This window comes from Sceloporus occidentalis, unplaced genomic scaffold (genome assembly GCF_023333645.1).
Source record: "Sceloporus occidentalis isolate IW3139 unplaced genomic scaffold, rSceOcc1.0.p SCAF_2, whole genome shotgun sequence".
NCBI classification, from domain to species: Eukaryota; Metazoa; Chordata; class Lepidosauria; order Squamata; family Phrynosomatidae; genus Sceloporus; species Sceloporus occidentalis.
The window spans coordinates 216,945,578-216,958,913 of NW_028316982.1; the positions used below are offsets into that span (position 1 = coordinate 216,945,578).

A 13,336-nucleotide genomic window follows, 5' to 3' on the forward strand; every position below is an offset into this window, starting at 1 on the left:
GTCCTAAGTTGGAAACATCTTGAAGGCACAAAACAGTTAAGTGTGTGTACACACACACACACACACACACACAGAATCTGTGTGTGTGTGTGAATATATATATATATATATATATATATATATAAATATAATGCTGCCTTCCTTTGAAAAGGATGCATATTTTGAAGCATATTTAGATAGAAATCTGAGGTATTACACATTTCTTTGAGTGCCATGACCTATCTCTACCCCCCTCCCCCAAACAGCTTGTAAGATGTCACAGAAGTGATGACCTGGGCTGACAGAAAGCACACCATGGAATGTGCCTTCTCTGAAAACCACTGATCTGTCCTGATTTTTTTTTAGTTACAAGGTGGTTTGATAGGTTCAAAGCATGACACATGGAGAAGCTGTTCTGAAAATGAGCCATTACCTGTCTCAGTTAACTTCCAATTCTGTTTGCTGCCACGTCGCTGGGAGTACCAGCATAAGGAAAACATAAATGTGTCAACCACAAGTGGTAATGATTTGTGAGGTTTAGAAAAAAGCTGTTTGTATTATGTGCCTTCAAGTCATTTTCAACTTATGGTCACTCTAAGGTAAATCAGGGTTTCCAGAGGGGGGTTGCCATTGCTGTCTTCTGAAACTGAGACAACTGTGACTTATCCAACACCATCCAGTGGGTTTTCATGGTTGAGCAGGGATTTGAATCCTTCTCCCTAGAGTCATAAGCCAGTGCTCAACCCACTACAGCACACTGGCTTGTCAGGAAACAAGTTTCTTTGCAAAATCTGAGGATTCCCTGTATTTGGAAATACACACCAGACCCATTCATTCTCCTATTTTGCAGAACACTAGGTTTACTAATATGAATCAAAATGGGCATCTCTGACTGAAAACAATTGGTTCCAAACTAATTTTTCTTGATATGCAAGCTTCTTAACTATATCCAACTGTCATCTTCCAGTATTTGGAACCCTCAAATACAATATTCTTTTCCAAATTAATTCTTTTTCTACAGAGTCTATAAAATAGGGCTTGCAGGAATATTTTCGTTGTAGCTCATCTTTTCTCCAAAAATTTTTTCCAACTCCTCAAGATGATTTTATTTACCAACATAAAGCCTTTTCACGTTGCTTGCTGAACAACTCACACTGCATGGTTTACAATCATGTACAGAGATAAAATCGTAAAAGAGTACAGAAGTACATACTCTTTGAATTGTAAGGAACTGTGATTTTTCACATACAACGTATTCAGGACTAACAGAAGCAGCAGACAATGAAAAGCCAACCCCCTATGCTACCTTTAAATACTACAATAAAAATATCTGTTGCCTGCATCAATTCATCAGCTGTGCAGTAACATTTCAAAGATTTGGAATCAGACAGGTCCTTCCCACAAAATTGATTTAAGGGTATCTTTAAGGAGTGTAGTAGCCTGATTTCCAACAGTGATGAATCAAGCAACTACAGCAGTTTTCAGATACCTGAAAGGAGCACAAGGTACAGTTCTTCCAAAACTGCCTCCTATGTACATAGAGAATTTCACAGGTAGATGCAAAATGTTAAACAAATGAAGAGAGAAAATAACATTATTAATCATGAAAGCAATCATAACATACCTTGACGAAGCAAAAAAGCTTGTGATCTGATAACCAAAACTAGCATAATAAGCATGTTCCATCACAGCCATCAACTGAATACAGTTATAACCTTTGTTTAAAAGGGAAAAAAAATAGGTGGTTATTTAAAAAAAAAACTAAAAAAAAAGCTATACAGCAGACCAGCATCATTTTGTTACTTTTACTATGGATAATCCTTATATTAAATGAAATGTATTTATATAATTAATGATTATCAGATCTAGCAAGGCAAAACTCAAGGGAGATATGAGTTCCCCATCTAAACTAGGAAAGTCAGTTTCTCAGCCAATCCCCTAAGTACACCGAAATATTAGCTTTTTAGGAAGAAATACATAATATGCAAATATAATCGTAATTTGACTTTAGAATATTAACTATGCCAATCTGCATGTCCTGAACTTCAACTGCACTTGTGATATTTACAGTGTTGATCATAAAAGGAAAAAGAATAACTAACTACACAAGTATTAAATCTTGTGCTTTCCTTAATGTTTCAAACATATTCCATTTCTATCTAATCGTTAACATATTTTTCTCCAAATTTATTTCCCTGAAGGAATCTCTCTAAAAGAACAAACATTAAAGCAATGGAATTGTGCTTTGAAGCTTTCTGAAGGAACTAAGGACCAAAGGAAAAGAAAAACCTTTCTTTTTGTCCCTTATCCAACCCAAAATGTTTTTCTGTGATATTAAATGAAGGAAATCTGAAGGGAAAAGTGCAGTTTAATGATGAAACCGCCAGCACTTAAAACAAATCTTTTACTAAGCTAACTTTTATGTCAGCAAGTAAGTGCCCCTTCAGCCACCAAGCAAGGATTATAGGCAAAGAATAACCTTCAGATCTTTTCTGAAAGTCTGTGGAGGCCACAGTTTCTCTGATTCTTATTTTTCTCTAAAATCTTTGGCTTGCCATTCAACCTCCTCTGCAATAAACTTTAACTCTGTTTGCTTAACTCAACTATGTTGTTGTTGTTGTTGTTGTTGTTTGCCTTCAAATTATCTAACACCTAAGAAATGAATAACACTTAACTTGGGCTCCTAGACACTTTGTTACAAAGAAGTCATTTTAAAGTGACACTTTCTTAACAATCATGTAAAGTTGGCCCTCTCCTTACATGGGGGATCCGTTCCGGATCCTCCCGCGTAAGGGAAAATCTGCTTATGCTCGAGCCCCATAGGAAATAATGGCAGAGCGGTGTGCGAGCCATGGAGGCACGCGCCATTGTTATCCTCCCCAAGCGGCTTCCGTGGACACACTGTATATGATTGCACAGAACAATCTGATTATAGCGATTGTATAATCAACTATCAGTGCTTCCCATATAATTAAAAAAATTTTTTTGTGAAGGTTGACAAATTAATTTTCAACGCAACTTTGGCTGATCATATCATTTTCCCTTCTTTCTGACATACATGCTTCTCTATTTCATACTATTGAGCATTCACATGTAGACTTGCCGTATACACTCAACTATATGTTGACCTCATGTATAAGTTGAGTGCAGGTTTTGGGGCCAAAATTATGGATTTTGATATGAATAGTGGATAAATCAAAGGTTAAATTTATCAGCATATAACAAAGGATGTAAAGGATGAAGCAAAGGAAAACGATGGTAATGATCTTTAAAAATTTTGACAGGCATAACTATTTGTGCTCCGATGGAAAGATGAGATAGTAGAGGGGATTGATGCTTCATTTAGGTGCTCCAAGAACAGATTAAGCTCTCACCTTTCACCAGGGCACGGTTCCTTTTTTGATAAGAGTTAAAGTACAGACCTACTTTGACTCCTGGATAAGTCAACCCAGGTTTTTTGAATCACTTTTTAAACTAACATTTCTAGTTATACATGAGTATATACAGTAGGTTTATAATAGCAGTGGAAAATACCCTTAAAATTTACTCAATTTATTTTTATTTACTTTTAAAAACTTGAGCAGTTTAATACTTCTGAAATCAGAATTACAAAACCCTTTACTGTCCTGCATTGGTTTGTGTACAGCCATATCCATTTCCCCCCACAGTAACTAATCCATGCATTCCTCTTTCTCTCTATATATTTTATAAATGAATGTTCAATTTTTTTTTCAGAGTGTGCTCTCTAAATATCAAGGTAAAAATAACTAATTTTCTTGCAATAGTATAGTGATCTAGGGAAATAGGCAAATAATACATGTGGATTAAAAAAACATAATTAAAAAGATGTTTTATTTCTGCGTGGTGTACTCTATAAATGATATAAACACTATAAAAAGCACTCATCTCAGTGTGGATTCCAGTCCATTTTCTAAAATATAAAACCATTATTTCAGTACAAGTCCCGTATACTAAAACACATTCCTATGATGCATTAAATATCAACACAGAGACAATTCACAGCCTCTCAAAATGAGCTCTTCTAATAAAAGCAGAGGGCTCATTAAAAATTTATCTCAGAAGAAGCCTCAGATATTACTTACCAAGATCCTTGACTTTCGGAAGTACATTGTGTGTGAAGTTTTTATATGAAGCTATTTTCCCTTCAGGGGAAGCAATTCCCACATGAGATTCATAGATTCTTAAGCTTTTAGGCTTCTTAGGAACAGGATGTCTCCGCTACACAATGGAAAAAATGGTTTGGGAATAAAAATGTGAGAAACTGTCAGTTATACTAGACAAGAGCTGGGAAGATGTGCTAGTCGGAACCAGCACAATCAGCTTAAGATAAATGCAGTCATTATATTAATAAATCACATAAATTCATGGGGTTTAGAAAATCCCACAGTTGAGATATGGCCTGTACAACATCTCTTAAAAACTTTCCCCTTTTAGCATGACTATTCTTTGTAGTGAACCATATGTGGCAATGACAGGGTACTGAGCAAGTTGCTTATGTTCTTCTCATCCAAAGCCTGTATGAAAGTAATATTATATATTAAAGGGAATGCATGTTCCTTACAATTAATCCATGTTCCTTCTCATACAAAGATTTCTTCAGAGATGCATGTTTCAGCAATCTGACTTGTAAATTAAGCCCATGCCTACTTCCCAGTAACCAGTAGCACACTAGATACAAGAAAATAACATACTAAGCAAAGCAAAAGTCTTATCATTTTAAAGGGTAATTCTCTCAACAATAAACTAAGAATATCATCTAGTTCACAGATATACTCCTCAGTCTGAGGATTGGGGCGGGGTGGGTGGGGGCGGGGCAGGTGGGGGGCACTATACTGTTACTTCTAGTATCCTCTCAGAGCAGCATTGCATCTTAGATATCTTGCTGGCCCCACTCCTTTAAAAATATTATTTTTTACTTATTCTATTTCATTTCATTAATATGCCACCTTTCTCCCAGAGTGACACCCAAGTTGGCTCACAAAAAGAATCAGCTAGAACATAACAATACAGGTTCAAACACAATATCACATTAAAATGATAGATTATAAAATCATTAAAAAGCACACAAACTCAATAAATAAATAAAGCACACAAACCAACAAGAGGCCTCCCCACAAACAACTGCATATTGCTTGAACAAAAATGTATTTGCCCAATGGCGAAAGGAGAGAAGGATGGGGCCAGCCTGGCTTCCCATGGAAGGGAATTCCAGAGGGTAGGAGCAACCACAAAAAAGCTCTCTTCTGGATCCTCATCAAATAAGCCTGTGATAGTGGTGAACTGAGAGACCGCCCCCCATTGGGGCAGATCTTAAGACTTCGACAAGTTTGTATGCTTACCAAAATTCTTCCAGTTTGGATTTTGCCTGCCTCATTTTTTTAAAGCATATTTGAGATCCTGTGTGGCCCCTGAATAGTTACAGGGATAGAATATTGTCCCCTAGATCTGCTGCACATACTCACTCTTAATCATCCCCTAGCCCTCCAAAATAGTCAAAAGATGTAAAATTAGTTTGTCAGGATTCATTCTTGACAAACCCATGCTGGCACCTACTGATTTAACAACCCACTCTGGTTCCTACTAATATACATGTTATCTTCCATCTAATACATTCCCTTCTACATGAAGTATCGTAGAGAAAGTGATTGTAAATATTCATGAAAAAAATAGGGAGTGCAGGCAATAGAAAACAAAGCACACACAAAACAAGCTCTTTTTAGATATTCAGAAAACAATTGAGAAAGGACTAACCAACCTCATCCCACTTTATGTTTCTAGCATGTTTAAACAGTTTACCCTGTATGGGACTGGTGGATCCCAGTACATCCAGTCATAGTTGACATTGGCCCCTTCACGAACTACATATCTTGCCCAAGGAGAAATACGATACAGGAGCTCTCCACTTGGAGTTCGTATCACCACCTAAAATAAATAAATAAATAAACATCAAACTAATGCCAAAATTTGGTATTAAAACTCACAAAACTGCTGTTTTCAGGACAGTGGGAGCTAGTCCAGTAGGGCAAGTGGGCAATTTCCCTACCCAAGACTCAGGACATCTCCACTGGTGTGCTCCTTCCTGCCGTATTATTTGGTAGGGCATTAGTTGCTAGCTTCCTTCCTAGCCAATCTCTCAGGTGACAAGCTCTTCCTGAAGACTTACAGGTATACATTTTTTTCCTCCTCAAAAGTGCAGAGCATCATGGAACTGCATCATCTGAGCAACCCATCAGGCACCAATTCACTAGCTCAATGGCATGGGTCAGAGGTCCCTGCTATGCATGTGTCTACAACTGGTTAGTAGTTTATTCAATAAGAATTCATCAGCCAGCCTTGCTAATCTTTCCTCCCTACCTCTTGTTGCTCCTTCTTATCCACTGCAAGAAAATGAAGGCTGAGGTGCAACCACGTGTGGTAGGGAATGGATGTCATACTCTGTGGTAGTAAGGGCCTTAACCCATTTCCCACGAGGTACTGTTCTGGTACCTGGCATGAGGAAAATTCCTAGGCTCCTGCATTTTAAAGTTTGCCTCGATGCTTGCAGAAGTCATTTAATTTCAGCTCTACTCTGATAGGCAGGGAAGGAAAAAATATATTGACTATGAACTGAAAGGGTTCAAAAAGAAGGGAGTCTGTTATGAAGAATATGGGCGCATCTACACTGCAGAAATAATGCAGTTTGACACCACTTGAACTGCCATGGCTCCATCCTGCAGAATCCTGCAGTTTGTAGTTTCATGAGACACCAGCAGAGAAAGCTAACAACCTCAGAAAACAGACCCCACGCTTCCACAGAACTTAAACTAAAGCAATTAAATTATTTCTACAGTGTAGTTGCCCCGCTAAATTGCTTCCTTTTATATTGTATATGGACACATCTACACATACCCAGAGGAACAGCAAATTTGTAATCATTTCTTTGTTGTGGGGTACTGCACTAGGTGGCATTGTGCTAACACATCTGTTTACACACCTTTGTTTTTGAACACCGTTGCACCAGTCAGGAGTATGACAGTGAGTGTATAGATATGTGTATGCTGAATATTTGCTGTGGTTTCCCTTGGCTGTGGTGTGTAGAGAGACAAGATAGAGCAATAAATAGGAGGTGGCCAGTTTCACAGGGAAATGTTGTGCTGTGTGTGTCAGAGTCAGCAATCTAGGTCAGCAATGGTGGTGGGCTGGGAAGTCTTCAGGGGGTTCTGCAGAAAGCTTGGGGCAGTTGAGAAAAAGGGCTGCCATATGTTGTTTGCTGACAATTTTATTTCTGTGTAAAATGGGGAGCCAATTTCTTTTCTGGGGACATTTCGCTCTGATAGCCTTTAGGGCTGAAGGGCAGGGTATAAATACCATAAATAAATAAAATAAATGAATAAAGTTCAATTGGAGGAAGGGAGAGCTAAAAGTGAGTACAAGCATAAGAAGCACATCTGTCTGCTCTCCCTCCTTCCCTCCCTGCCACCTGATCATTTATATCCTACCTTAAGAACCTTATTGGGAGAAAGACAGGATATAAACTGGAAAGATTTGATTTTACATATCTTTATATGACCATGCTAGTCCTCTTTAAAGGAAATGGAATAGCACCCTGGGCCAAGGAGGAACAGGGTAACTTTGGTAGCTCTGTTAGGCCTCTGCTAAGCTTTTGCTCACTAAAACTGATATTTGTTTATTTGTTTATTTGTTTATAAAGTTGTCTAGACTGGAGAATAACAAAGGCATGTGTTGTGTGATGAGAAAATCTGCATGGAATAATCATTTAAAATTTGCACTCCCCACATCTTAGCTAGATTGTTCAGAATTGCATTTATATCAGGACTTTGGATTTTAAAGTGTTTAAACAATAAAGTGTTTTAAAAAACCAACAACTTTGAATTAATTATCTAAACAACCACCCAATGACTTGGAATCTATTCCTTTACAACTGAAATTAAGAGATTGTGCTGATTTGTGCTAGACTGACTTGCAAGATAATAGGACCAATTTAATAGTGGCTCTTTTGAAGCTTTTTTTCTTTTCTTTTCTTTTCTTTTTACAACTACTCACTCTCTCCTTATCCTATTCTCTATGTTTTAATCAGAGTCTAAGAGCAAGCCTGTTTGCCCACCTGAATCATGAAAATGTAGGCCTACCGGGTTTTTATTTTTTACTTATTTTTCAGAAGCATATCAATACACTTTCAGACATAGGATAGGCAAACAGACTACAAGACATGACATCTTTTGTTTTCTGGTTTCACTCAGTATGAAGTACGGGAGAATATATATGGGGATATATTAAAGAAAAAACTAGCAAATGCAGGAGCATACTTGTTTCTTGGTTACAATAAAATGACTTCAATGGAAATTAGGACGTAACATCCTAGCAACTATTTTATTTATTTATTTACTTAAAAATGATCCCTAAGTCTTAAAGTGAAACTGAAGGATCTCAAGAAATAAAAGAAGAAAAATAGATCCATTTGGCTTTGCCAGTGGTGACCTCTTTGCTTCATCCTCCATTCCCTCCAACATAGTAGGCATGGACTGCCACTGCATTGAGAGTAACAGGTGTCCCTCTCCTCTCTCTCCTAGGCTGCATCTGAACTGTAGAAGTAATGCAAAAGGCTAAATACCTCACAAAACTACAAATCCCAGAATTCTATAGCATTGAGCCATGGCAGTAAAAACTGCATTACAGTGTAGATGCAACAGTAATCTTTCTTGACATTGTCCCATTGCAAATTACTTCCCTTCCATAGAAAACACCCAATGTTGCTGACTGATGTAACCCACAGTATGTTTGTCACTTGTTTTACTTTAATAACTGCCGCAGGAAAAGGAGTGGGTTTCTGGCAGATTCTACATCCTGGGCAACCTGAGGATTTGAGCTTTGTTGTCCTTTTGTACTTCCATTGGCTTGTTGGTTCAAACTAGACTCACCAGGCATGACTAGTGTGTGTATGTTCTGTGTTTTTCACAGCATTAAAAACAGTATTATAATAATAATTTTTTAAAAAGTACATTGAAAAAGATTTTTAAACTGGTCCAACATCCCAGCCTGTCCTTATAGTAATTTCCTAAATGCCTGTGTGAACAGGTAGGTCTTCACCTGCCAGCGGAAGGCCATCAAGGAGGGAGCCGTTCTGATCTCTCTGGTCAGGGAGTTCCAGAGCCTAGGGGTAGCCACTGAGAAGGCTCTCTCTTGCATCCCCACCAACTGTGTTTGTGATGGTGTTGGGACAGAGAGAAGGGCTTCTCCAGAGGATCTCAGAAGCCAGGCCGGTTCATACCAGAAGAAATGGTTTGCCAAATAATGTGGACCTGAGCCATGTAGGGCTTTATAGGTAATTACCAGCACGTTGAATTGTGCCCAGAAACAAACTGGCAGCCAATTAAGCTGTTTCAACAGGGGCATTGTATGGTCTATGTAATCTGCCCCTGTTAACAGCCTGGCAGCAGTTCTTTGAAACAGCTGAATTTTCCTAATACTTTTCAAAGGCAGCCCCATTTAGAGCCCATTACAGTAGTCCAAACGAGATTTAACCAAGGCATGTACCACCGTGGCCAAATCTGGCTTCTCAAGGAACGGGCACAGCTGGCATACACGTTTTAAATATGTGAAAGCACTCCTGGTCACAACAGAGATCTTGGCCTCCAGGTTCAAAGCTGAGTCCAAGAGTACCCCCAAACTGCGAACCTGTGTCTTCAGGGGGAGTGTGACCCCATCTAACACAGGCTGGATCCCTATTTCCTGATCTGCCTTCCGACTGACCAGGAGCACCTCTGTCTTGTCTGGATTAAGTTTCAACTTGTTTGCCCTCATCCAGTCCGTTACTGAAGACAGACACTGGTTTAGGACCAGGACAGCCTCCTTGGATTGAGGTGGGAAGGAGTAGCACAGTTGAGTGTCATCTGCATATTGATGACACCGCACCCCAAAACTCCAGACAACCTCTCCCAGTGGTTTCATGTATATGTTAAACAGCATAGGGGACAACACAGAACCCTGAGGGACCCCACAGGTCAATGGCCAGGGGGTCGAACAGGAGTCCCCCAGTACCACCTTCTGAGTTCGCCCCCCCCCCCCCCCAAGGTGATGAGGAAGGAGGCAAGGAGAAGGAAAGAGAAACCAGGATATTCAAGCAGCTGAAAAAGCAGAAAATTAGTGGGACTGAACCTGCTAAATTGGGGCAGTTGGAGGGCACCACTGTTATTAGATATGACTCCCCCCCCCCTTTCATATTGCCTGGCATCCCAGAATTGTCATTAGCATCTATTGTACGGCTTAGAGCATTGCAGTATATGTCTGTGCTATGAAGATTGGATCTTGCATAATGAGTTCAACTTAGTGTGTATAGTTTTCTACATACACCTGAAACACATCTGTTTGCTTCACTTGTGAAGAAAGGAGAAAAGAGCGCTTTCCAAAATATACAGAGAAATTTCCTTTCCAGACTGCAAGCAGATAGCAATCTGCAAGCAAATGGGTAACTGGCAAAAACTCCTGCAATGATCTTAAAGAATAATGTGTCTATTTGGGAGAAGCAACCTGTTCCTAAGCTGGTAAAGGCTTCAGGGTTTTGTTTTGTTTTTAACAAGAAGACCACGAACTTGGCGAAATGGGTAATTGTCAATGTAATATGTGCAGTCAGATGACCACTCAGCATTTGGACTACTGCAATCTGCACCAGGCACAACTTCTGCTTTAGGCAAAAGAGTGTCTGTTCCATACGCAGCACATCACAACAACCTACATTTAACATTTAACTGCAGCCCAAAATTATATTCATAGAGGATAAGTCCATGAATAAGCTACAAGTCAGGATAGCTATGTTTCACCTTGAGTATCAAAGACAGTATGCCTCTGTGTATCAGTTTTTGAGGAATATAGGATGGAGAATAGAGCAGCACTCATTTCCAGCTTGTGGGTTTCCAAGGACAACTGGTTGCTGAACAGAATATTGGATAAGATGGGCCTTTGTTCTGATTCAGCATGACTCTTCTTATGGACTGGGAATTATTATTATCTATTCATGTATGAATGTTTCAGCTAGAAAAAACCCAGAAAAACTTGGGTGAGAAGTCCCTTTCCATTTTTCAGAAGGAAGAAATTGGAAACTTCAGGGAATGTAGAAACAAAAAGTTCAGATGATCTCTCCCCTGTTTTTAAATTAGTGAAATTCTTTTGTAAGGCAAGACTATACTAAAAATGTCTGGAATGTCATCATATGACAATTGCTATAAAACCAGTCTGCAGATGAGGATAATGCTATGTCCTGTGCATAATATAGAGGGTAGAAATATAAAATATTCAAATCCAAGACAAATTTGTGCACCCAGTGAACAAATAATAATTATGAGATGATCATATGATAAATGTGCTCTAGAAGATCCCAACAGAGAAGGAAAATGTATTGTGAGATTAACTAGTTAGTTTATTGTTAGAATAAGACCTTTAATCCTACAAAGTTTTGTTTTAGCCTTCAGTTGTTCAGACACAAAATACTAGAGAGGAAGTATTAGAATTCGCATATGGCAATTCTCTCTAAATCTATTGTAATCTGTAATTTATTTATTTTTTCATTAAATGGGAGAAAGGAAGTTGGAAAAAGGGAATGTGGTGGAATCCATCACCTAATGGACCAAATCTATGTCATTTATTTAGGCCACAAGTGACAACCCTGCAGCCTTCCATGTGTTGTTTTTCTCCATAGGCTGTAGTGGCTAGGGCTGCTAGGATTTCAGTGCAACAACATATACTGGATTTAAAACTTTTAGTTTAAGGAATGAACAAGAGTATTAGTATATAATAAAAATATAATGTTGATGTAAACTGCCTACAGAGAAGAATAAAGAAAAGGTTAACACCTAAAGTTATACATTTATACAGCTGTTTCACAGATTTACTCTTAGGTATGCATGCAGGGAGTGGCACTTTAATAAAAACACATTTCTAGTTTTCAAACAGGCTTGAAATGAAGAAGTTGCTATTCTTTTTCTTTTTCTTTTTAACACCCTGTAGACAGGACCTTCCTCCTAGTCTGGAAGTCTACTTTGCAACTTCTAAATGTTGTCAAACACTGGGAGAAACAACTTTTAAAAAGGAAAAATAATCATGTATTTGAAACTTCTAACTTTTCCTTCACAGCCTAAATCTTGAGTCTGAACAGGTGGTTTTACATCTGCATTCTACGTTTGCAAACTTGCCCTTCCTAAATGAGGAGCTACAAATAAAGTGCACATTCTTATTTACTAAAAGACAGCATCAAATGCTAGGGTATATCAACAGTGTTCTTTTATGTTTCCCTGTGTCTTCAGAAAATGCAATGAATAACAGCACTTATATCTCTTAAAAACATGAACAAGATTACTCCTCAGACCATGGTGATACCAAAAGGATAGCAAGAATCAGAACATAATAAGGAGGAGAAAAGAAGAATAAAGAAAACCTACTCTGAGAAAGAAGTTAGTGAATAATAAAATGGAAATGATTATTCAGGGAGCAAGGTTTGTATGTCATGGAAGCACATTTTGTCATTTGGAGGTAATTTGAAAAGGGCAATGTCTTCCTTTAAATGTAAGTGAGAAGGAGCAAGACTAGATGGCCAGAGGCATTCTAAAAGTTTTGCAATGTGTAATGTAACTTTCTATTTCCAGGCTTAATATTCCCTGTAATGTAACACCAAGAGAGATAGAGGCACATAAACTACTGTACTAACTATATTCCATATTTTCAGAATCATTAGAGCACACATTTCAGTGTAATTTAAATACAATGCCAAGTATACTGATACCATACTATCCACTTACTAGGCTTCACATGACATTTAGACATGCCATCTATGCCCCTTTGCATCATTAGCTGGCTCATATTCCCAGCCCTTTACAGTCGCTGACCCTTGTACAAACCAAGTTATGAGGAAAGAAGTCCAGTTTCAATTTGAAAGACTGTATCTCTTTATATAAACAGGTATGAGTTTTAAGATCTGCAGGGAAGGGCTTTCAACGTCAGAAGTGTGGCTGCTGAGGACTGGGAAGCGAGTCTTCGCTGTTCCCACTCCCAGGCTACAGAATTCCTTTTTAATGCTGTTTTAACCTTTGTCTTAAAATTCAAATTAGGTTAATTGTATTTTAACTTTTGGACAAAGAAGATTTTTAAAATATGTATTGTGTTTTTAAGGTGTGTATGCTGCCTTTAGTCCCATGCTAAGAGAAAGGCAGGGTATAAACTAAATAATAAAAATAAAATGATATTGTGCTCAACAGTTTTGCATGAAATATATACATTCTTAGTACTTAATGAATGAATGAAATAAAACAGCTTGGAGTGGAGTATTTGAGTACTTAGGGAGTTAACA

The 13,336-nt window shown here is 38.2% G+C and overlaps 1 protein-coding gene across 2 annotated transcripts in view; it reads right to left on the bottom strand.

The window, feature by feature from the left end:
* The window catches only part of LOC149319688 (1,4-alpha-glucan-branching enzyme-like), a 215,543-nt gene that overhangs the window by 86,439 nt on the left and 115,768 nt on the right, over positions 1 to 13,336 (bottom strand). For both annotated transcript variants that reach the window (XM_089512205.1, XM_089512204.1), the window contains exons 4-6: positions 5,797 to 5,922; positions 4,083 to 4,218; positions 1,604 to 1,694 (exon numbers count right to left, since the gene is read on the bottom strand). In XM_089512205.1, the coding sequence (XP_089368331.1) occupies positions 1,604 to 1,694; positions 4,083 to 4,218; positions 5,797 to 5,922 (353 nt within the window). The remainder of the gene's footprint in view (positions 1 to 1,603; positions 1,695 to 4,082; positions 4,219 to 5,796; positions 5,923 to 13,336) is intronic.